Genomic DNA, 24,980 nt, shown 5'->3' with positions numbered 1-24,980 from the left:
CATCAAAATACCGAATATCGGGGGGTACCGTTATATGGGGGCTATACGAAGACGTGGACCTGCACAGATAATTTTCTGTCTTAGGCTGTAGTATCCATTACGAACTTCAAATGCCAAATTTGAAACAATTCCGGTGAATAATGTCGCTAAAATCATCAAAATACCGAATATCGAGAGTTACCGTTATATGGGGGCTATATGAAAACTTGGACCTACATAACCCATTTACGAACTTAACCTGCCTACTGGCAAAATATACATGTGTGCAAAATTTTAGCCTTCTATCTCAATTTGTTCGAAAGATAGCGTGATTACAACAGACAGACAGACAGACACACAGACAGACAGACGGACATGGCTAAATCGTCTTAGAATTTTACGCTGATCAAGAATATATATACTTTGTTGGGTCTGACGTGAGTATTTCGAGGAGTTACAAACGGAATGACAAAATTAATATACCCTCCATAGTATGGTGGAGGGTATAAAAAAAACAAATAAATAACAAAAGTTTTTATTTACAATTTGGAGAAAAGGATGAACATTATTGACACACCTGAGACATTAATTCCGTGTAAAATGTCCACAAGAATTGCCTTCCTATACTAAAATATATATGTTTTGCATAAAAGATAACACCGACAGATTGCCACAAATTTTGCTGCATGTCCTTTTTCTAGATTCAATGCATATTTAATGTCATAGATTACATATAATACTGAAATGTATGAAAGACCTAAAGCATTACGTTTTCACAGTTGCATGGCCTTAATGTACTGTAAAAGAAAGCTATTTTAATACCAAACAGGACACTTTATAAAATTTATTAATTTCTTTGGAGGAATGAGGTATTGTAGAAATTACTGAACAACTCTAGTTTAGTAAAAACTCTTCGAATTTTTCGTAATTTTTTCCAGAAGCAGTTATTTTTACCCTGATACCAGGAAACTATTTTTTTTTTCTTGGGGGACGGACCCGGGACCCCCGATTTTTGACCCGAAAATCGAAGAGTTTTTACTAAACTAGAGTTAAGCCCTTAATAAACCAAGCAAACGTACTAAAAACACACCAAAAAACATGGGCCTGTTTCTGCAAATCGGTACAAAAAGGTTACCAAATTTTTAAGTCATATCAAAAATAAAAAAAACAGTCAATATATATTCTTAGTTCGACGAGGTCGATTTTGTTGTACCCCTATCCAGTATATTTAATTCAAAATATTCTGCATTTATTCTTGCAATGTTGCTGTCTTACGATTAAGATGAATACCTGGAATTCGCATTCGATTAACTCCGTGTCGTCTAACAATCTCACCGTGCACTTATAAATATTGCCTTCATTTTTACTTTTAAACATACTCATGAATTATACTTTAACAGGAATGGCTACTAAATAAAAAAGAAGCAATATATTTAGTATTCTTTTAGGCGTTCTACTCAAAAATATACATAGAAAAACATAAACAGACTCTGGAGCCACACACAAACAGGGATCGGAGCCGACAATGTTTCAAAAAAAAACCAATGTGAAAACAACAAGGCTTACCTAACATTCGGCGACTTTATCGACGTTTTTCACCACACATCTGCCTTTTCACAGCGTTACCTAGAATTCAAAGTAGCGTACCATGGTAGAAGAATATAGGTAGACGCGTCGACACAGCTGCTGGGACAATGAACTGTCAAACCAATTTTGGAATTGAAAATGTTGAATGAAAAATTATTTAAATTTGTAAAAATTGTTGAAAAACGCAAATTATAATAGCGTCCAAATGACTTAGTATAAGAAAACATATAAAAATCGACTTGTATTTGAAAAAAACATTTAATTTTTTGGCATATCAATGCTCCCAAGCGTTGATGCATCTGTATTGTTCTGCCATGTAGCGTACACAAATATTACACTTCCCCCCAATGGTAAAATGTGGAATTCCTTAACTCACTTTTTGAGTTACAGACAGAAGGCGGTAAAATTAAAATGCTTATAATTTCGGCAATATACGAAATTTTCGGTAAGTTAGCGACGAAATCAAAGTAGTCACTATGACCTACCGATAGAAACTAATGTTGTCAATTTAAACTTCTTCGTTATTCAAACTCGTAAAAAATTTTGAAAAATTAATACCAAAACAATCTCCGATTGGCGTCGTATAAGGAAATGTATAAAAATATTCTTATTTTTTGAAAAAACCAAAAACCAAAACTTTTGACATATCAATGTCCCAAGCGTTGATGCATTTTTCATGGTTCCCAAGCGTTTTTGCATCTACCTGTATTCTTCTGCCAATTAGGCACACGCATACATACAAAAAATGACAACAAACATATTCGCCACAAAATTCGTCTGTCAAGGCGAAAATATTTATTTTCGCCTCAAGCATGAATTTTTACATTTCATCTGGTAAAATAACAGCTGTTTTTAGATTAATTCGCTCGAAGGAAGACCTTATAATTGGGCCATGGGCACACGAATTAACCCGTTCATACGGCACGATTCGTAATTCATAGTAAAATAATTTTCATTTCATTTCATTTCATTTCATTTATTTACCTTACAAAGAAATATAAATAAGCCCACAGGGCCCATAACTTATATTATCTATCTACAATACCCTAACATAATACAAATTCAATGATTAATTCAAACTTAACAAATAACATATTAAACCTAAAAATTTATCTTAATAATTCACGAGAAGCTCGAACCCTACACCTCGATTCACCATCACCAACTAAACAATAGTCTAGTAGAGCAGTGAAAAAGTGTAGCAGAAACGAGCTAAAAATAAGAGATAACTATTTTATTACTCACAAAACAGAGTATAAATAGTAACTCACATTATACCCTACAACTAAAATTAAGAAGATAATATAGTGGCTCCCCAGCCCAAACAAAAAGAAAAGCAAAAAGAAAAACCCATAATAAACCGACGCAACCACTACAAAAACATAGCCTACATATTAAGGCGAAGGTATTCAATTACTTTAACCCTAAACAGATAATTGGTATGGGCAAAAGTACGTAAGGCCAAAGGAAGCTGATTCCACAATCTCACCGCCCTAACCACAAATGATCTCTCACCAATGGAGGACGAAAACCTTGGACACAACAATTGAGGATTTCGAGATGATCTACAAAACACAAAGTTGTCACGAAGAGGCGAGTCAAAATTGCACATAACACTGTAATGAAATTGAAGAATACGAAGATCAACGTAGCTGCTAAATGGCAATCCCAGGAGATCATTAACAAAACAAGAAACATGATCACCACGACGCAAGCCATACACATAACGAACAATCGAATTTACCGCCCTACGGATACGTTGCATTTGAGAAGAAGTAGTACCAGAGACTACCTCTAGACAATAATTTACCTGCGATAGCAGCAAGGATACAACCACTCTCTTCCTAACATGACAAGGCAAATAAGCATTAAGACAATACAGCCTCCGCAGCTGAAACCTTATGCGACAAAGCAAGGAATCAATGTGTCTCTTAAAGTCCAACTTCCGATCAATTATAACACCAAGACATTTCATTTCATCAACAAATTTCACTAACACAGAACCCACAGTAATATTAAGAGAACCACCATTACCATGATCATTGAACAGCATAGCTTTAGTTTTATTCCAATTAATCATAAGGCCATTTAGCGAAATCCACGACGAAAGAGACAAAACAATAGAATTAACCAACCCTTCCAACCCAGCAATATCAGCCTCTCTGAAGAAAACATGAATATCATCTGCATACAAAAACATACAACACCTGTCATCAACAACTGAGTGCACAATGTCATTAATGAACATAATAAATAACGACGGTCCCAGTACAGAACCTTGCGGGACTCCACATTGGACACTACAAACTTCAGACGAAACACCCAAATGAACAACAAACTGAGACCTACCTTCCAAATATGAAGCCATTAAACGACACGCAGAAGATGAAAAACCAAACTTAAACCTCAGCTTGTCAAGAAAAAGGGAATGGTTAATCGAATCAAAAGCCTTTGACAAGTCAAGGCCCAATAATAACCCAACATCAGATGAATTAAATACATCCCTAATCATGTCAGTAAGATATAATAAGTGCGTGGTCGTACTACATCGTCGCCGAAAACCAAACTGAGAACTACTCAATAGCCTACGATCATCAAGGAAGTCAACAATCGCTTCTTTAATAATATGCTCAACGACTTTTGACATAGCAGGTAGAATGCTAATGGGACGCAGATTCGGCAAATCAAATGATTCACCAGTTTTCGGCACAGGAACAATTCGTGCAACCTTCCACGCCCAAGGAAAAGTAGATGTCATAAAAATCGAGTTAACAAAATGCAGGAAATGTATGGAAATATAAGTTTAAAAAAACTTTACTGGCACGCCATCAACCCCCACAGCTCCCGACTTAACTTTATTTAATGACCTTACAACATCAGAATAAAATATGCAATAAAACCGAAAAACATCATCTCCCACATGACCCTCACTATAAAGAGACTGACCACGCTCACCCACAAAACCAGGATTCCCACCGGAAAAATAATGATTAGCAGCATTGACATCAATTGGTGGAGCTTCATTATCACTACCCAAAACACCAAACGACTTTAGAGATTTCCACAGCTGATTATTATTCATACGACCAAAGAAATCATTATAGTACTTACGCCTCTCATTCCTCATCACAGCCTTACAACGATTCCTATACATACAATATATTATTCTATTACCCTCCATAGGTCGCTTGCGCCACTCAAAGTACGCAAGATCTCTAAACATCCGTGCCGATTTTACCACATCAGATTCCAACCATGCATCATTCCTGGGGTTGACCTTACGAACAGAAACAGGAACGAAAGACAATAGCGCGTTAAACAACAAATCAAATAGTGAAAGTTGACAATTCACATCAGAAGTGGAATATAAGGGGTTGAAGTCAAAATCAGATATGAAATTTAAAATGCCCAACCAATCCGCTCGGCCAAAGTTACGATACTCAATAAATCTCTCCTCTGAAAATACAGGCAGGTTAAGCGAACCAAAAACAAAGGCATGGTGTGATATACCAGGACATCGACCCTGAGACGAGAAACCCAAGGACAAATTATCACTAGTAAGGCAAAAATCAATTAACGAGGTAGAGTTATGGGCCAAATCATAATGGGTAGGTTTCATGTTATGCACAATAGTTAGCCCCAATGATCTGCATAATCCTCTCATCAAAACAGAGTTCGAAGACACAAATAAATTACAGTTAAAATCACCAAGGACAATGATATTAGAGAAGCGATCAAACAAACTCTCATGTACATCACAGAAAGACTGAACATCGCCATGGGGAAGATATACTACCGCCACAAGCAAAACCAATGCCCCAATATTCAACTCAACACACACCGACTCACAAACACCAAAATTATTTGAACGAAAAACTACCTTATAAGGAATGCCACTACCAATATAGAGACATACCCCACCACCAACACGACCAACACGATCACTCCGCACCAGCTTATATCCTGGAATAACCAACGATTTCGATGAGACTGCAGAATTAAGCCAAGATTCAGTGACACCAAAAATGCTGATACCACTACCAACCAGCAAGGATCGAAGCTCATCAATTTTATTATTGAATCTCGATGGGCGAATACTTTGGCAGTTCAAGTGGCCATACGTTAGTTTACCAGACAAACCCTCAAATAAGGGTTTAAAAAAGTGAGCGTCATTAATTATGGGTCCCAGATTATCATCAAGTGACATCAAACCAAATAAAGGGGCTGGGGAGCAAAATTATGTAAATTCGATTTCGCATCTTATACTAAAAATTGAAAAATATAAATATATAAATAAAAAAAATAAATAATAAATAATAATATGAAAGATTATTTAGAACAAATAAGCAATAATTTGCATCAAGAAAACAATTAAATTGCCAATGAGATCAAAACAAAATTAATATTTACATTACATGACTACACTCCCAGCAGCATATCACCAACCAACGGAGCACCACCCGGTTGCAGAGGACAACTACGAGCAAATTCAAGAAGCTCCTGTCGCTCAAAAATTGTTTTACTTCCATCAGCAAGTATTACCTCAACTTGAGGTTCATCACTATTTAACAACCTGAATTTCTTAATCTTCTTCTTCTTGAGCAGGCCTCTGCAGGCAAAGACAAGACTAGATGCCGATTTAACAAGATGATCATTTAAGTAGATACGGGACTCCAATAGACAATTCTCCATAACTTCTTTTAGGGTTACCTTCCCTCTTTTAACAAATCGGCGGATAAGGGAATCTCTTGTCTGAATAGAATTAAACTTCACCAAAACCGCTCTACGTTCAGATATGTAACAGCACTGCTGCATGTCGCCATGAGATAGTTGCAACCCACACAAATTAGCAACTTTAACAACAAAGCTCCTGAGGTCTTTAATATTTTCCGGCAAACCTCTTATAATGATATCAGCTCTGTTAAGCCTTCGCTGGAGCACATTGTTAAAAGACTCAAGCTCAGAAATCCTATCAGCAAGTTTCTTTTCTGCTAACAAAGCCGTACTTTTAACTTCAGAGACTGTCAACTTCAACTCAACTACGGCCTTTTTAAGCTCAACCACATCACGCTTTACCTCAGATATTTGTGCATTATAAAGATCAAACAGAGCATCAGTTTTGGTACGGAATTCAGACAGACATCTAGCCATATACGTGTCCATTTGTTGTTTCATAGACAAAATCAAGTTATCCTGCAGCTCTCGCAGAGCATCTGAATTCCCAACAAAATCACACGCAGCCACACCAACTGTCCCATCACCACCATTCAAAGAAGCATCAGCTGTGGCACCAACCCTAGATGCATCAACTGCAGTGTTCGCTTTTGTTCCGCGATCAACCACACCAGCGTCACCACTACCACCAGAAGCCCGAACACAGCACACACAAGTGTATCTGAGTTGCTTATTTATTTTAGCCTCAGCCTCAGAAATGCCAACGCAATCCAAATGGAAAAAATTTGCACAGCCTTTGCAACCAATTTTATATTTGGATTTGGCAATATGATCCTTACAAACATTACAGGTCAATAGCGACGGCATTTTCAGGATTACCTTGGCAGATGCAAATGAATAAAAAAAGAGCGCCAAACGAAAATGCACAGCAACAGGTTAAAAAGGTGAGAAGAAAAACCAACTCCACCAAAAGCCACAGCTCCAGACCTTCAAACACCAATATCCACAAGAAATAGTCCAGTCAATTTGTAAAAATCTCCAATTTTATATATTTAATTATTTTCTTGACAGAGCTCAAATTTAATGCTTGTTCATTGCAGGGATCTATAGTTCTTGTTTTTTCAAAAATGTTGTTTGTTGATTTTAATGGGAATTTATACGAAAATACATGAAATTATCACTATTATGAATAGTGTTTTTTCCAAAGATTTATTATATCATTACTTTTACAATTTTCATTCATGTTTTCAACTTTTTGTGTAAATGTTGACAATTTTAACATATTTTTCTATTTTTAAAAATTAATTAAAATTCTATTTTTAATTTAATAAATGCTCTCATTTGTTAGGGACGTCACACATTTCATCTTAGTTTTGAGAGTGATTTGAATGGAACAAAGAACAAAAATGTAAGTAGATATTTTTTAATTAATGATCGAACGAGGATTAGAGAGCGAATCACGTGAACTTAGCATAAGTGACCAAGCAGCACATAGACGACATGTTAGAACTCATACTTTTATCAACACTGAAGTACAATAATTGATTACATTTTGAAATAGGTAGAAGGCTAATTGACAGAAAGCTGCAACACATATCTGAGGAACAAAACAAATCTATAGACGGCTCCAAACACATCTCATATACAGACGACACGCTTGAGCGCTCAACTTTATGAGACTCCAAACCAAGCAGATTTCCAACTACTATCAACGAAAGAAGACTTATCAAAAACAATAATAGACAGGCGAACATTAACTCTGTGTTGCAGGGAAAAATAACGAACTTACTGCAAAAATTAACCAATTACAGGACGCCTACAGAACGTCAAATGTTGTGAGAGCGGACGAACTAATTCTTTCGGATTAAATAACCACAAGAAACGAATAATTTAATTTTTCCTAATCCAACTAGCATAGATAATATCCTAGATAATGTAGAATCTAGATAATGTTTGAAATGAAGGGGTACCCATGGCTTAATTACAGGAGGTAGGACAAAGCTACCCCCTAAATACAATTGTTTTCTTTTGGTGTTCTTTTTCTGTCAATACATATACTCATTTTGTGTATGTGTGTGTATTGTTTTGAATAAAAAAAATATTAAATTTGGCTTCAAAATAAATGCAAATTTTCGACGTAAATGGGTAACAAATTGTACAATTTTGTGATAAATCTGTATTGTCCTACTATTTTAAATTCAATTTTGTGGAATAACCCCGAAATGCCAATCTTGTTTTGCGGGTTTTTTCCAATATAAAAATTTTGTTAAAAAAATTAAAAATGAACAAAGCAAACTGTTGCATATTTAAAAGTCTGTTTGACACTATAAGTCTCCACCACAGAGTTGCATTTTTCTAGTTTCTTTGAAGTTAACCAACCTTTCTTATGGAGCCATGGGAGTACCTATCATATTATTTACCATTAAAATAACTCTTATCACTAAAGCTAGTATTAGACGATAAGGATTTTGCATATGCGCTGTCACATTTATTGTCATATGTATTTCCGTGTGTATGTCAAAATTGTCATTTATTTCTTTGGTTACATTGTGATTATATTTTATTTTGTAAAAAATTATATAAGTTTATGGATGACTTTTTACCGCAAATTTAATTTTATATAATTTCACACAGCAAACAAACGACACTTTTGATTAAATTATATTTTTTCGCTGAAAATGGGGCTGGCTACGACCAAAAAAGTACATATGTACTTTACTCATGTATTTTACAACTGAATGGCTTACCTGTATCACTCGATGTTTGCAATTTCTGCATATCCAATTTCTGAAACCCTTAACATCTGATAGCAGCTTAAATTATGATAGTATCCTAAAGTGTATTCAGTAGTACACGAATACTCCGTCGTGAAATTAGTCATCAGAGACGCAGCCCAAAGCAATGGCCATAATGCACCAATCATCAACTGTATCAAAGCTGCATCTTCAAAGTCACATCGAAAGACTGTATCTCACATACTGAATAATAGTACAGCATCATGTCCAACAGAATCATGCCCAGACCATAACGGAACGGGTAATTATTTTAAATAACGTCCACAGCGCAAAGATAACGGACGCCGGTAACATAATGGTCGAAGGCACAGCAGTCATTACGTTTGATACTAATATAACTACAAACGGCACATTATTTTAAAACTCAAAACAAACTGCCAAACAGATGGTACTTCACCCTCCAAATACCACGAGCATGAATAACACGGGATATGAGTAAAACTTCCGCTACAGCTTATCTTCTCAAGATCTACTCAAAAAAAAAAAAAAAAAAAAAAAAAAACAAGTTAAAAGCAATAAGTTCGGCCGGGCCGAACTTTGCATACCCTGCACCATTTGAAACAAATTTAGAAATTTTCTTTTTTTTTCTTAAACTATTTCGGTGAGTATTGTACCTAAAATCGTCAAAATACCGAATATAGGGAGGTACTGATATATGGGGCCTATACGAAGACCTGGATCCGTATAGACAATTTTCTGTCACAGACTGAAGTTCCCATTATAAACTCTAAATACGTAATTTAAAGCAATTCCGGTTAATAATGTCGCTAAAATCATCAAAATATCGAATATAGGGAGGTACTGATATATGGGGCCTATACGAAGACGTGGACCTGCACAGACAATTTTCTGTCGTAGACTGTAGTATCCGTTTCGAACTTCAAATGCCAAATTTGAAACAGTTTCGTTGAGTAGTGTCGCTAAAATGATCAAAATACCGAATATCGGGAGGTACCGTTATATGAGGGCTATATGAAAACGTGGACCTACGTGGCCCATTAACGAACTTAACCTGCCTACTGGAATAAACATGTGTGCAAAATTTTAGCCCTCTATCTCAATTCGTTCGAAAGATAGCGTGATTACAACAGACAGACGGACAGTCAGACAGACAGACGGACATCGCTAAATCGATTTAGAATTTTACGCTTATCAAGAATATATATTTTTTGTTGGGTCTGACATGATTATTTCGAGGAGTTACAAACGGAATGACAAAGTTAATATACCCTCCATAGTATGGTGGAGGGTGTAAAAATATCTTGGTAAACCATATCGACTTCTTTAGTTCCTTTAATGTAGCGAACAATTTTTTTAATGCAGACAAATGTATCTCGCCTTGGCTGTTCTTTGTCCGTTAACTCTTGGGTTTCTATTGGAAGAATCAATGCATTTTCGATTGGGGTTTTTGTGGGATTGCACTCTTTCATTGAGAATTTTTCAATGTTATTACTCTGATTCAGCTTCATTATGCCTTTAGTTCTATCATATTCAATCTTCATTCCCAAGTAATATTGTAGGGGTCCACAATCGGACATTTTGAATGCTGCACGTAGATCCGATTTTACCTTCTCTATTGCTTTCAAATCATGTCCCGCGATCAATTCATCGTCCATATATAGTAGCAAGTACAAAACCGAATTCCTTTGAAACATTGCAGAAAGACACGGATCACGTAAAGATTTCTTAAAACTAATTCCATGTTTACGTTAGAACTTTTTGTAGGGTTGATCTACTTTAAGAGGATTTATTTGAAGTATAAGTAATGGATATCACAATTTTAATCCCAATCCAGTGGGTTAACGCTTTTACATAGAATCGTATTGTAAGCAAAAGCAAGAAATCCGAAATCCGTTACAGCATCTCGGACTTTGTTTAAGTCCATAAAGCGACTTTCGTAATTTGCATACTTGGTTTTTAGGAGTGTTTAATCCGTCAGGAACTTCCATGTAAATATCTCCCTTTAAATCTTCGTAAAGAAATGCAGATTCTACATCAAGCTGGTGCAAATGTAAATGTCCCTTAACGCTCACCGCGAATTGTACTAAGCTTCGCCACTGGTGAATAGGTCACAGTTTGGAGGTTCAGATTGCGTAGCCGTGGCTTCATTTCCGTTAATAGTAATTTCTTCATCGGCAGAGTCGATATCGTTATCATTTTCTGCAGAAACTAATTACTTTCATCATTACTGAAATGTTCAGCAGGAACGAAAAACATTTTTTGACGTATCAATGTTCCCAAACGTCGATGCATCTATCTGTATTTTTCTACCATGCATTATCCGACACTACAACCCGTGGCAGAATAATACATGTAGATGCATCAACGCTTGGGAGCATTAATATGTCAACAAATTTAAATGTTTTTTTTTAAATATAAGTAGATTTTTATATGCTTTCTTATACTACGTCATTCGGAGGCTATTATAATTCGCGTTTTCCAACAATTTTTACAAATTTAAATAATTTTTCATTCAACATTTTCAATTCCAAAATTGGTTTGACAGTTCATTGTCCCAGCAGCTGTGTCGATGCGACTAGCTGGATTTCGAAAACTTGTCTAAGCAAGTTAAAATATGTGATTTATAGACAATCAATATCTCCATGTTTGACCAGTATATCAGTATAACCGATTTACGTTATTTGATACTTGGCCATTATCTCCGTCGGTCTGTCTGTCCGCCTGTCTGTCTGTTGTAATCACTCTATCTTTTGAACGAATTAAAATAGAAGACTAAAATTTGGCATACATGCATAGTTTACCAGTAGACAGGTAAAGTTCGTTAACGGCCCATGTTTTACGTTTTCTTATAGCCCTCATATAACCGTACCTCTCGATATTCGGTATTTTCATGATTTTAGCGACGATATTTACCGGAATTATTTAAAATTTTGTATTTGAAGTTCGTACTGGCTACTTCAGTCTATGACAAAAATTTTTGTATGCTTGTCCGAATTTTCGTATAGCCCCATATATTTCAGCAACATTATTCACCGACATCGTTTCAAATTTCGTACTGGAAGATATCAATGGCTACTACAGCAAAATATATATAATATATAAATGGCAAAATATATTGTATGCAGGTTCAGTTATTCCTATAGCCCTCATATAACGGTACCTCCGGATATTTGGTATTTTCATGATTTTAGCGACATTATTTACCGGAATTATTTCGAATTTCGTAACGGGTAGTACAGCCTATGACAAAAAATGTTGTATGCAGGTCAACGTCTTCGTATAGACCCCATATAACAGTTTTCATTTCAGTGGTAGTTTTCGGATTTTTTTTTTAAATTGTCAATTTCCTTCGAAATGGTGGAGGGTATTAAAAGTTCGGCTAGGCCGAACTTAGCTGCTTTTTTACTTTTTTTTTGGTTTTTCTTTCACTTCACTCACTGAGTTGCACTCTACGTACCAGTTTGTTATTTAAGTTCTGATGAGGATGTTTGTGATTTGGAGAAAAATAGCAGAAAATAGCATTATTATATATTGTTCCACTTGTCCGGCTTGCAATAGACCAACTGTTTGCGTAGGAAAGGGGAAATTTAGGGAATTTTAGTGTTTTGTCCAATAGGAACAATGAAGATCTTTTTATTTTAAATGAATATTGTTGTATATATAGCTATTTGTTGATGGGACGTAATCCAAAAACAAGTAAGTGTCAAAAAACAAACCAATTTTGTAATTGAAAATGTTGAATGAAAAATTATTTAAATTTGTACAAATTCTTGAAAAATGCATATCATAAAAACTTTCAATTGGCGTCGTATGGGAAAACTTAAAAAAGTCTATTTATTTTTGAAAAAAAAAAAGTTAAACATTTTTTGATATATCAATGTTCCCAACCGTTGATACCTGTATTCTTCTACCATGCTACATAGTATCGTTTTTACAATTAATATCGAAATAAAAGTTGCCATATTCGATTCATCAAATGTAAATGGGGATAATGAAATTGATATTTTCGATGAAAAACACAAAGCGTGACCAATGACGTAAAAATGTATTTGGCGGCGTAAGAAATCATAGAGGAACTTTGAGTCAACTAAAATTGTTAATTGTTTATTAAAGAAACAAAACTTTTTGTTGTCGAAATGTCTGACATTATTTGGAGCATAAAGAATGGAGAACTGGATCAAGTCCAGTCAGTTTTTGCTGAAAAGGTAAACCTGTGTCATACAATAATCTTGTAGTAATTCCAAGAGCATACAAATTAATTCGAATTGACTGAATTCTTTGAGTCACGGCAACTTTAAGATATATATTGTGTGCTTACTCAAAATTTTGTGATATTTGTGCGAGATTTTATTGGATGTCTGTTTACCCAAACGTTTGGAAAATGATAATAACTCAAGAGTTTTTGAAACAAATCCAGCTCAATGGAAGTTTTTGGATTTTTTCCCTTTTTTGAAAGTATAATTTTAATGAACTGGTTAGAATCGGGTTATGCGGATGGAAAGACCCATAGCTCTGGACCCGAAGAAGATATTTGCACAAATTGTAGCATTTTGGAAAGGTAAGAGTGTCAGCTATAATTTGGGCCCTTTTTGGACTTTTTGGGGGTTTTATAAAATATATGGGTCCGAAAAATCGATAATTTTACTATAACTTCCGAACCTTGACCATTTACCCTGTCATGTGACCACTTGTTGGATAGGTACTTTCAGAGTCAAGAGTACGTCATATACTAACTATAGAACAAAAATCTTCATTATATTGGCAAATATTAGGATTTTAGGTATATATATATATAGTTATAGTAAAATTATCGATTTTTCGGACCCATATATTTTATAAAACCCCCAATATATATATATATATATATATATATATATATATATATATATATATATATAAATATAAATATATATATATATATATATATATATATATATATATATATATATAAATATATATATATATATATATATATATATATATATATATATATATGGTGTTCAAGCTTATTGCTGTTTTCCTTGTTATGTGGTCTATTGTTGTATTCGTTTCTACTTATTTTTTAGACTGCACAATCAAATTTATGGTGAATGAAGGACATGTTGCATATACGCATGTAATATATATGTTTTCAATTTGTTGGAGTTTTCTTCGTCAGAATCGATAATTTCTAAATTGAATTTAACTATCATAAATAAGGTGTCATCGGTTTATGAAAGATATGTACCCTATAAAGTATGTTAAAGAGTACAAACCTTTGTCGATTAAATTATGTCCGTGAGCCTCTCCGTTTTCTATTTTCAATTACATTACAGCTCACCAAATGTAAAAAGCGTCTTTCACACTTAGCGGATATTATTCTTAGGATTATTGATGTTGCAAAAGGTATATATTTGTTATCATAATGAGGGCTACATCCACCCTCATATAATATTATCTCCTAATATTCGTGGACTAAATGTGCTCCAATGTGCCATTTTATGATATCAGTACACTTAAGTCTAGTCCTTTTATACTGATTTACCATATAACCTGCCGACTTGAGGTATTTTGAAGGTCTGAAAACATTTGAGAGGTTATAAAACATTTGTTAAAAATTATGAAATTATGTTAAAAATTTTCCACAAACGAAAGTTTTACAAAACGAGGGCAGAGTCGTAGTACATGGCTCTGATTACGACAAAGAGGACAAGAGGTGCTCGGAAGTGAATTTTTAGTCCAAAAAGGAAGCGCACATTTTGACGGAGGAGTCAATAACAATCTGTTGGCGGGGCGAGATATATCAAAATGGTCAGATATCAACGATTTTGGAGGTGAGACACTTTTTGGCAATAACGGCTTAGGGCCCAAGAAGTTAGGAGAAGCGTATACATTAGGCAACGACTTTTCTGTGGGCGAATTTCTACGTATACTCTGAATACATTGCAGAGTTTGTATTCTTTCTGTGAGGAAAGAATCTAAGTCATTCCAAGAAGACAAAGACGACTTGTCTTTAACACTTTGTTCCCACAGAGTTAAAGTTAGGTCTGGCAACCGCTGCAAACAAATTAATACGACAGTAGGATCCCAATGATACGTGATGACGTCGAAGACGGTCATTGCAGTTAGACAACTATTAAAGAGAGGAGATTGAACAAATTCTTTAGGTGAATGCTTTCCACGCTAAAGGAAAACTACGGCTGGTGAGCGGAAATCTCGAAACAATTTCCCTAGCTTCGCCGGTGGTCTTCTGCATAAGATGGCAGAGACGTTCAATATCTGAAATTCGCGAATTGTTGACAAAGAAGGTGGTGAAAAGATCCCGAAATGTGGGCCAAGATATAAAATCTCCAGCAAAAACTTCTATATCAAGTGGAGATAAGGTGAAATGATTATCGGCGGAAGGATTAGAACAACTATTTGTGGTGGGAGAATGAACGGGTGGAGGAGCAGACTGCACAGTAACCGATTCGAGATTGCCGAAAAACAATTGGGAAGGTGATAATGTATCAGGTATATTAGGCGTTGCCATGTTATTTACGTTAGAACCTGCAGGAGGTGAGAGCTGAGGAGCTATATCGGGAAAACAATTATCATTACTTTTAGATTTAAGGCGATGAAGATGCCTGTTTATGGTGGATAAACACCAATGATATGCGATAAATTCATTATTGTATTTATCCTCAACGACATCAATATCATCACTCTGTGCAGTCTCGGATGTCGTGAGGTAGGTTGTACACTCAGAGTAAGTGTTTAGGAACATGTTCCATAATTCTCGAATTTCTGAAATACGAATTTCGAGATTAAAGACTGTAAGTCGGGATTTATTTATCTGTTCGAAGGATTCGACAGATTTAAGAACAAGGTTAGCAGCTCTAACAAACCGAGTTACCGACATTATGAGACCAATTTATCTAGAAGTTTTCCGAGACTCTTATGTTATAAGACAATACAATGAGAATGCCTACAAATTTCTGCGATTCTAAAACGAGGAAGTAATTTGTGCCAATAAGTAGAGGGAATTATTAAGAAACACAACAAAATTTAATAATTTTTCCAAATTGTTATGATTAAGGTGAGGAATATTGTGCGGTATATGCAGAATGTAGGGTGTATTCTTTCAAAACAAATACCCAAACCCTACGGAAACTCACAAATAGTACAACAAAACATCAATTAATTGCCCAAACAATTGAGAAATAGTCACAAAAAACGAACAGTTTAAGCTAGTATGTGGTTTAAGAATATGTGCAAAGAATGCCAAATGTAGGGTGAATTTGTCCAAAAATTCCAAAAACCCTACTGCCAATTATTAATGTTTCAAAAAATTATCGAAAATTAATTTCTTCGACAAATTACAAACATTCACAATTTATGCTGTTTTACCCCACTGTGCTGTAACCAACAACGTATATCGCACAAAGAGGAATAAAACACAAGCGACGTCGGCAGAGAAATGACTATGCGTAAGCAGCTACGCACCCACACAACAAGCGACGCCACAAACGATCCAACAGTGAGGGCTGGAGATCAAAATATTTTGTTGTTATTTTAACTGAATATCAATCCGACGCTAAAAACGGCACGTGGAATGATGGGGTATTGTTGTTACAATTTTTGGCAATGTAAATTCCCCAGTGAGAATTAATCTACGTTAAGAAAACGAAGGAGAATTGCAACATCAGTGAATGTGCGTTGACGACTACGACAAAATAACCAAATTACGATTATTATAACAAAGAGGAATGTGTTGTTGTAAATTCTAAGCAACTCTCGTTAAAGGGCTCTAACTTTGAAACGACAAGGGGGGATAATAACACCGAAACGTTTGGTTGGTGAGGATGAGAAATAAACCAGTGACAACAACAAAGTCAAATATGTTTGGTGTGATCACCGCAACGTAGGGTGATCTATGCAACGAAAGCAATTGTATGCGACAAAGTGGACTGCATTGGGTGTAAAGTGACGTTTCAAAATAGCAAAAACACGCGCGAAGGGTGATTGAAGATCGAACAATATTAACTTATTTTCAAATAAAAACAATTAACATATGCACTAAACCGCGGGTAGCTCACTTCAAATAGAGATCTGAATTTACGTACCTGGTTTTTAGTCTAGTATGTTGATGATTGTGATGAAAGAGAAAGACTTCATCGGGCAATAAAGGGAGCAACGACAAGGGGCTGGCTTCAATCCGGCTCGATGCGACCAAATGTTTAACTCAGGGGAGTGGAGGAATGGCAGACAGCGGCAACAACAACGAGAACTCCCCAGAGTTAATATGTGATGGTGAGAGGTGCGGGAGATACGCGCGTGTCGTGATGGTGAAAAGAAATAGCAAAGAAATGAAACACAAGAGATTATTAGTAATAATTCTACATAGATTTCATTCTTTATTGTGTATTTCTCTTTTCTAATACAACAAAATTAACTTTGTAATTTGGGGTGTCGTCAGAGGCCTGGTTAGTATAACCTGAACGAGGTGTTAGAGCGCGAGAAGTGTACACTTCAACTACTAAACGACAAGTGAACGCAGAGGTTCTTGCATCGCAGAGGGTCGCAGTGATCGCCGAGGATCATTGTCGATTACTACTACTACATTTACAATTATTTCCAATGAGAGCAGAGTCTCGTATGTATCAAAGTGAGCTAACCAACAACATCCACCGCCCGGTGGCATCTGCGCTCTACGGTCTCCGCCGAGGAAAGTTTGCCGAGGAGATGCCCGTTGTGTCAATCAGCATCCGTGATTGACTGGACTCGGGAAGTTGAAGGCCAACATAAACAGTTAGTATATGACGTACTCTTGACTCTCCCCCTAACCCTAGGTATCTGCTAACCCTAGGTATCTTCTCTTTAAATGTATATGTATAGAATTAAAAAAAAAATAGTAACACAATTTGACTCAAATTTTCTTTTGGTTATTTGTAATTATAGTGGAAACGTTTTCATGAATGAAAATTTTGAGAAAAGCCTCTAGAAAAATTGCAAAAGTGAAAAACTTGAATTTTCTATTTTGATAAGGAGTTTTGTATAGAATTGTTTCAGAATGCCTTTTAGAATTGAAAATTCTTATTGAAAAAAAAAACAAAATCGAGAAATTTTGCATATATTCATATAATTTTGATTGAAAAATACTTCTCAAAGCATCAAAACATTTAAAATCTCAACGTACTTTAAAATTGGAGCTATGCATAATGGGGAACAATAGTAAATTAAATAGTAAACAGTTATTGCCGGTATTGATTTCACAATACTGAAAACTTTAAATGGCAAAATACAGTTAATTCGGTAGAAATTATAACAAAAACATACAAAAGGACGAATGTTTAGCGGTATTACTATACCTAAAGGAAACGTAGATATTCGAACTTCCTACGAATTTTGTATAAATGTTCAAAGATTAACCTAAATATTTCGCCTTTATTGCGATTTTAACGAACGGCCACATACACAGACGGATATAAGTAGATTAAATGACATAGGATTTTGCACAAACATGGTCTTCTAAAAGTTACGAATTCAAACCTACTTTTGATTTGGAAAATATTGCTATTGCTCTAAAATGTTTTCAGACCTTCAAAACACCTCAAATCGGTCTGAAGGTCTGAAAACATTTCTAGAGGTTATAAAACATTTGTTACAAATTATGAAAAGTCTACATTATGATTTATTTCCTATTCATCAGTACCTCTTTATATTCCTTATACCATCGTATTTCATTTCATTTTCAAACCTCAATTGTCAGTATTATAAAGGTCTTAGCAATATTTTCCAAATCAAAAGTAGGTTTGAATTCGTAACTTTTAGCAGACCATGTTTGTGCAAAATCCTATGTCATTTAATCTACTTATATCCGTCTGTGTATGTGGCCGTTCGTTAAAATCGCAATAAAGGCGAAATATTTAGGTTAATCTTTGAACATTTATACAAAATTCGTAGGAAGTTCGAATATCTACGTTTCCTTTAGGTATAGTAATACCGCTAAACATTCGTCCTTTTGTATGTTTTTGTTATAATTTCTACCGAATTAACTGTATTTTGCCATTTAAAGTTTTCAGTATTGTGAAATCAATACCGGCAATAACTGTTTACTATTTAATTTACTATTGTTCCCCATTATGCATAGCCCCAATTTTAAAGTACGTTGAGATTTTAAATGTTTTGATGCTTTGAGAAGTATTTTTCAATCAAAATTATATGAATATATGCAAAATTTCTCGATTTTGTTTTTTTTTTCAATAAGAATTTTCAATTCTAAAAGGCATTCTGAAACAATTCTATACAAAACTCCTTATCAAAATAGAAAATTCAAGTTTTTCACTTTTGCAATTTTTCTAGAGGCTTTTCTCAAAATTTTCATTCATGATAACGTTTCCACTATAATTACAAATAACCAAAAGAAAATTTGAGTCAAATTGTGTTACTATTTTTTTTTAAATTCTATACATATACATTTAAAGAGAAGATACCTAGGGTTAGCAGATACCTAGGGTTAGGGGGAGAGTCAAGAGTACGTCATATACTAACTGTTTATGTTGGCCTTCAACTTCCCGAGTCCAGTCAATCACGGATGCTGATTGACACAACGGGCATCTCCTCGGCAAACTTTCCTCGGCGGAGACCGTAGAGCGCAGATGCCACCGGGCGGTGGATGTTGTTGGTTAGCTCACTTTGATACATACGAGACTCTGCTCTCATTGGAAATAATTGTAAATGTAGTAGTAGTAATCGACAATGATCCTCGGCGATCACTGCGACCCTTTGCGATGCAAGAACCTCTGCGTTCACTTGTCGTTTAGTAGTTGAAGTGTACACTTCTCGCGCTCTAACACCTCGTTCAGGTTATACTAACCAGGCCTCTGACGCCACCCCAAATTACAAAGGTAATTTTGTTGTATTAGAAAAGAGAAATACACAATAAAGAATGAAATCTATGTAGAATTATTACTAATAATCTCTTGTGTTTCATTTCTTTGCTATTTCTTTTCACCATCACGACACGCGCGTATCTCCCGCACCTCTCACCATCACATATTAACTCTGGGGAGTTCTCGTTGTTGTTGCCGCTGTCTGCCATTCCTCCACTCCCCTGAGTTAAACATTTGGTCGCATCGAGCCCGATTGAAGCCAGCCCCTTGTCGTTGCTCCCTTTATTGCCTGATGAAGTCTTTCTCTTTCATCACAATCATCAACATACTAGACTAAAAACCAGGTACGTAAATTCAGATCTCTATTTGAAGTGAGCTACCCGCGGTTTAGTGCATATGTTAATTGTTTTTATTGAAAATAAGTTAATATTGTTCGATCTTCAATCACCCTTCGCGCGTGTTTTTGCTATTTTGAATCGTCACTTTAAAATAACAACAAAATATTTTGATCTCCAGCACTCACTGTTGGATCGTTTGTGGCGTCGCTTGTTGTGTGGGTGCGTAGCTGCTTACTCATAGTCATTTCTCTGCCGACGTCGCTTGTGTTTTATTCTTCTTTGTGCGATATCCGTTGTTGGTTACGGCACAGTGGGGTAAAACAGCATAAATTGTGAATGTTTGTAATTTGTCGAAGAAATTAATTTTCGATCGATCTATAGAGCCCTACAGCGATGTGTCATTAAATTTTTTTGGTTCCTGGAAAATTATAAAATCAAATAAATAATTTATGTAAGCAGTCCTATTTGTCTTGTTTTGTTGCTGAAAATAAAGCTTGTGCCTTGGCCATCGGACGTTATTGGAGTAGTCTATTTTGGATCCATATCTGTTAAGATAAATACGCGAGCAGGAAGAAGAAGAATAAAAAATAAAAAAAATTGCCGCGCATTGCTGTTGCATCGAAGGCTGTTCTTGTACTGAGACTTACAAATTGGTTGGCGTTTTTGGTTCCTGTGTTTGTGTGCTTTTGTTTGTAAACAATAGAAGTGATCTGGTGGAGTTGCTGTATGTGCTTTGCTCCTGTGTTTGCTGTGTTTAATGATCTCTGTACAATAAGTCTTTACTGTGCTTGTTGTTGTAAACTGTTGTGGTATCTGTATCTTTGGTCATGCCCGCTGAGACAAGAACGTATACATGCCCTATCTGTGCAGTTGTTGTTAAGGGCAACCAGAACAGTGTCGGCTGTGGTATTTGTGGAATGTTTTTCCACATAAAATGTGTCGATGTGTCAAGAGAGCAGCATAGTTTTTTGTACAAACATAGGAAGTCACTGATGTTCATGTTTAAGTGTCCTACGTGTATTAAGAAGAGCTCTGATGATAAGGCAAATACCTCTTCTTCAGCGGTTGGTTGTATGGAGATTGCTAGCAGTATGGAAATAGGTGCCGATGTTATTGGAACAATGCAGAAGGAGTTCGAATCATATAAGCTATGCCTTGAGAAGCAATTTGAGAGCTTTATGCTTAAAATTAAGGAGGTTGTGAAAACAATACGGTCGGAGGTTGATGATAAAATTCATAAAGTTGAGGAGTCAGTCCGACGGTGCCAAGATGCTGTTAAGCGTATGGAACAAGCTAAGCAGGTAACAGATGCAGAAAGTGATGTTCTTACAAGGCGTCTCAATCGATCCAATATAATTATTAGTGGCTTGCCTGATGGCATTAAACAATTAAGAGACCCTGTGCTAAGAATAGCAGCCTTGTGCGGTGTTGATGTACAACCTTGTGATGTCAACCACTGTTGTTACATTTCGAAAGGCAAATCTGTGCTTGTAAAGTTTAATTCTGTACTTGTGAGAGACACACTTATGGCTAATAACCAAAAGCGCTGTAATTCGCTGTTGCTTAGTGATATTACCGGGGTAGGTGTAAGAAGTAGAGTTTACTTGAATGATCACCATAACCGTGCAGCCTCTAAATTAATGTATCTTTGTCGAAAATTATGGAGAAACAACAAGATCCGAAGATTTAAGTTAAAAAGTGAGGACAACCCTAAGGCACTGGTTTTGCTCCCAGATGGACGGGAGGAAGAATTTGATATTGCCCGGTGTGTCAGCATGCTAAATGGTGATGGTATTTCATCAGCTGATGATGCACTTGTTGGAGGTGTTGATGCTGCTGTTCCTGTTTCACAGCTGAATGTTAATGTGCGGTCGTAAGTGGTGCTTGTTGAGTAGTTTAATGTACTGTAATGTATGTAACATTATTTATTTGATTTTTATATTTTCTTGGTATTTGTTATATTTTGTTATCTTTTACATTATTTTTGATCGTTTGCGCTACATTGTCGTTATGAGTTTTTCAACCAATTTAGGCGAAGTTTTTAGCGACAATAGTTTTTTGTTAAATCAGCTATGCAATTTTAGGGAAAATTTTAATGTTGGACATGTAAATGTTAGAAGTTTTAACTTAAGTAAAAATTCATTTAAAATCCATGAATTGAGAAATATTTTAGAGGGGAAAGGTCTTAATATTTTTGGCGTGACAGAATCTTGGTTAAAACCTACAATTTCGAACGAAGCCATAAGAATACCAGATTACATTTCTTACAGAAGTGATAGACCTGGTAGCAGAGGAGGTGGTGTTGTTTTGTATGTTGCACAGGATATGAGTCATAAACTTGTGTGTAGAGGTAATTCTTATGGTGTTTGTGAGGTTATTGTTAATAATATTGTTTTCTTAATTGGGGTTGTTTATTTGCCTCATGGTAATATATTGGCTTTGGAAGATGAAATTTCTGACCTTGTGGTAAAGTATTCCAATGTCATCATTATGGGGGACTTTAACAATAACATGTTTGATTTGAACCGAAGTGTATTAGTGCGTGATGTTTGTAGTCGTTTGAATTTATCTGTTGTTCATAATTCAATGCCAACACATGTCGATGTTGCGCACAATTCTACTTCTTTGTTGGATTATTTTTTTGTGTCGAATTTGAGTTTGTTAGCATGTTCAAATCAATTCTCTTGTCCTGGCATTTCTGACCATTCGTTTATATTTTTGTCTCTCAATGTTCCTAATTGTCGTAGTCGTCTGTTTTATGAATATGCGGACTACAGTTCTGTTGACCCAGTAGCGATTTCGGATGCTTTGGATTTATGCAACTTTGAAGAAGTGTTTACAGTGACAGATGTTGATTCACAGGTAAATATACTAAATTGTGGTCTTCAATGTTTGCATACAGTTGTTCCGATAAGAAGAAGATTTTATAAGAATAATAATAGTGATTGGTTTAAATCTTCTGACATCCGTTATCATGTTTCCCTTAGGGATTCTGCATATAAGGCGTATCTTCAAAATAGGACTTTAGATAATTGGAGGAATTTTTGTCGTTGTCGGAACCGTGCTAAGAAAGTCATAAGGAGGTTGAAGTATATTGCTCACAAGGAATTGTTTATGAATAAAACCACAAAGGAAGTGTGGTCGATATTAAATAAGAATGGTTTGAGTGATGAGGAATGTGAAGTTGAAAATGTGGATGTTGAGATGTTGAATTCTTGTTTTGTCTCCAATCAATCTATTTTCTTGTGTTCCTGTAGGTGCTTATGATGGTTTTTCGTTTCGTGCCATTAGTTATGATGAAGTTATTAGTGCCTTTAATAAAATTAAGTCAAAAGCAGTAGGTTACGATGGCTTTAAACTTAAATTTCTTAAACTTGTTTTTCCATTTGTTGGTCCTTTTGTGCTTCATGTTGTGAATACGATTTTGACAGTGTCTGTGTTTCCTGAGCTCTGGAAAATTGCTAAAATAGTGCCTATTCATAAAAGTGGTGATTCTGATGAGTACAGACCCATATCAATAATGCCAATTCTTTCTAAAATGGTTGAATATGTATTGAAAGATCAAATGTTAGAATATATAAATGAGCATTCACTATTACACCAGAGTCAGTATGGATTTAGAAGTAATCGTAGCACAACATCTCTTCTGGTTGGATTGACTGACAATATAAGAAATTCTGTCAGTGCTAGTGATTGCTGTGTTTTATTATCACTTGATTTGGAGAAGGCATTTGACAGGATTAATCATGCCAATTTAATTAGTAAGTTACATCGTCTCTTCAATTTTTCGTCCTCGGCTTGTAAGTTAATGTTTTCTTACTTGTTCGGGAGAAAACAGTATGTCTCTGGTAAAAATGTTGTTTCCAATCTTCTTCCAGTGAGTAGTGGTGTACCACAGGGATCTGTTCTTGGCCCTCTATTGTTCGTTATGCATGTTAATGATTTGCTGAGTTGTATTAATGGTAGGAACTGTATGTCGTTTGCATTTGCTGATGACATTCAAATTTTGTTTAAAGGAGAATATGTGTTTATGGATGTGTTGCAGTCGTCAATTGATTTTAATATTAATATGTTGGTAACTTGGTTGTCCTGTAACGGTCTCTCAATAAATACTCAAAAATCTAAAGTTATGTTTTTTGGGAACTTGCAAGAGGATTCAATTAGAGTTTCCATTTATAGGACGCCTATAAATGTTGTAAGCTCGATGAAATGTCTTGGTTTGTTTCTTGATTCTGGTTTGGTGTTTGATGTGCATGTGAATTCTTTAGTGTCCAAAGTTAACTTTATTTTAAAGAAGTTGTACTGCTTGGACATAGTTTTGCCTAAGAAGATTAGAATTCAGTTGGTACATGCATTAATAATGCCTCACTTTTTATATTGTATTGAGATTTTTGGGGGTAGCTACGGTTTTGTTTTTCGTAAGTTAAAACTATTGTTTCATAGAGTAATGCGATATGTTTTTTGTGTCAAACGTCGTGATCATATATCTCCTTCTGTGAAAGAGTTTCTTGGTTGTTCGTTTGAGTGTTTTGTGAATTTAAGGTCAATGTTGTTCTTCTACAAACATTTTAAATTGAGGACATCTTCTATTCTTTTGGACCTTTTTAAGTTTTCGAGATCTGTAAGGAACCTGCAAATTGTTATACCACGCTTGACTCCTCTGTTGGAAAAATCCTTCTATGTAAGAATTGCTCGCATTTTCAACAATCTGCCACCTAATCTTAAGACATTCAATTCTTCCCTAAAATGTTATAGGCGTAAATTATATGCTCATTTCAATATTGTTTAAAATA

At 35.4% G+C, this 24,980-nt stretch overlaps 3 protein-coding genes across 10 annotated transcripts in view; 1 reads left to right on the top strand and 2 right to left on the bottom strand.

Annotated features, from left to right (window-relative positions):
• Positions 1 to 1,481, bottom strand: part of LOC109613669 (FERM domain-containing protein 3) — a 554,999-nt gene extending 553,518 nt beyond the window's left edge. For 2 of the 5 annotated variants that reach the window (XM_059130152.1, XM_059130145.1), the window contains exon 1: positions 1,270 to 1,480. In XM_059130152.1, coding sequence (XP_058986135.1) covers positions 1,270 to 1,362 — 93 coding nt within the window. In that variant the 5' untranslated portion in view covers positions 1,363 to 1,480. Of the gene's footprint in view, positions 1 to 1,269 lie in introns of all 5 variants that reach the window. The other 3 variants (XM_059130138.1, XM_059130123.1, XM_059130118.1) reach the window with 3 other exon arrangements.
• Positions 1,482 to 5,293: 3,812 nt separating this feature from the next.
• Positions 5,294 to 7,331, bottom strand: LOC131806158 (uncharacterized). Of its 2 annotated transcripts, none has more exons than XM_059130104.1 (2): positions 5,977 to 7,331; positions 5,294 to 5,831 (listed from the first exon to the last, which is right to left on the bottom strand). In XM_059130104.1, exon 1 carries the CDS (start codon positions 7,105 to 7,107, stop codon positions 5,986 to 5,988), a length of 1,122 nt encoding a protein of 373 aa, XP_058986087.1. In that variant the 5' UTR covers positions 7,108 to 7,331; the 3' UTR covers positions 5,294 to 5,831; positions 5,977 to 5,985. The 2 variants fall into 2 exon arrangements, with proteins under 2 accessions (XP_058986087.1, XP_058986094.1); XM_059130111.1 differs by having other exon boundaries at positions 5,982 to 7,331.
• A 5,673-nt stretch (positions 7,332 to 13,004) lies between these two features.
• LOC105261512 (myotrophin) overlaps positions 13,005 to 24,980 on the top strand; it is a 100,895-nt gene continuing 88,919 nt past the window's right edge. The window contains exon 1 of one of the 3 annotated variants that reach the window (XM_059130084.1): positions 13,005 to 13,201. In XM_059130084.1, coding sequence (XP_058986067.1) covers positions 13,133 to 13,201 — 69 coding nt within the window. In that variant the 5' untranslated portion in view covers positions 13,005 to 13,132. Of the gene's footprint in view, positions 13,202 to 13,295; positions 13,555 to 24,980 lie in introns of those variants that run through there. The other 2 variants (XM_059130089.1, XM_059130093.1) reach the window with 2 other exon arrangements.

This window comes from Musca domestica, unplaced genomic scaffold (genome assembly GCF_030504385.1).
Source record: "Musca domestica strain aabys unplaced genomic scaffold, Musca_domestica.polishedcontigs.V.1.1 11, whole genome shotgun sequence".
NCBI lineage: Eukaryota > Metazoa > Arthropoda > Insecta > Diptera > Muscidae > Musca > Musca domestica.
This window is presented reverse-complemented; position numbering and strand designations above follow the sequence as displayed.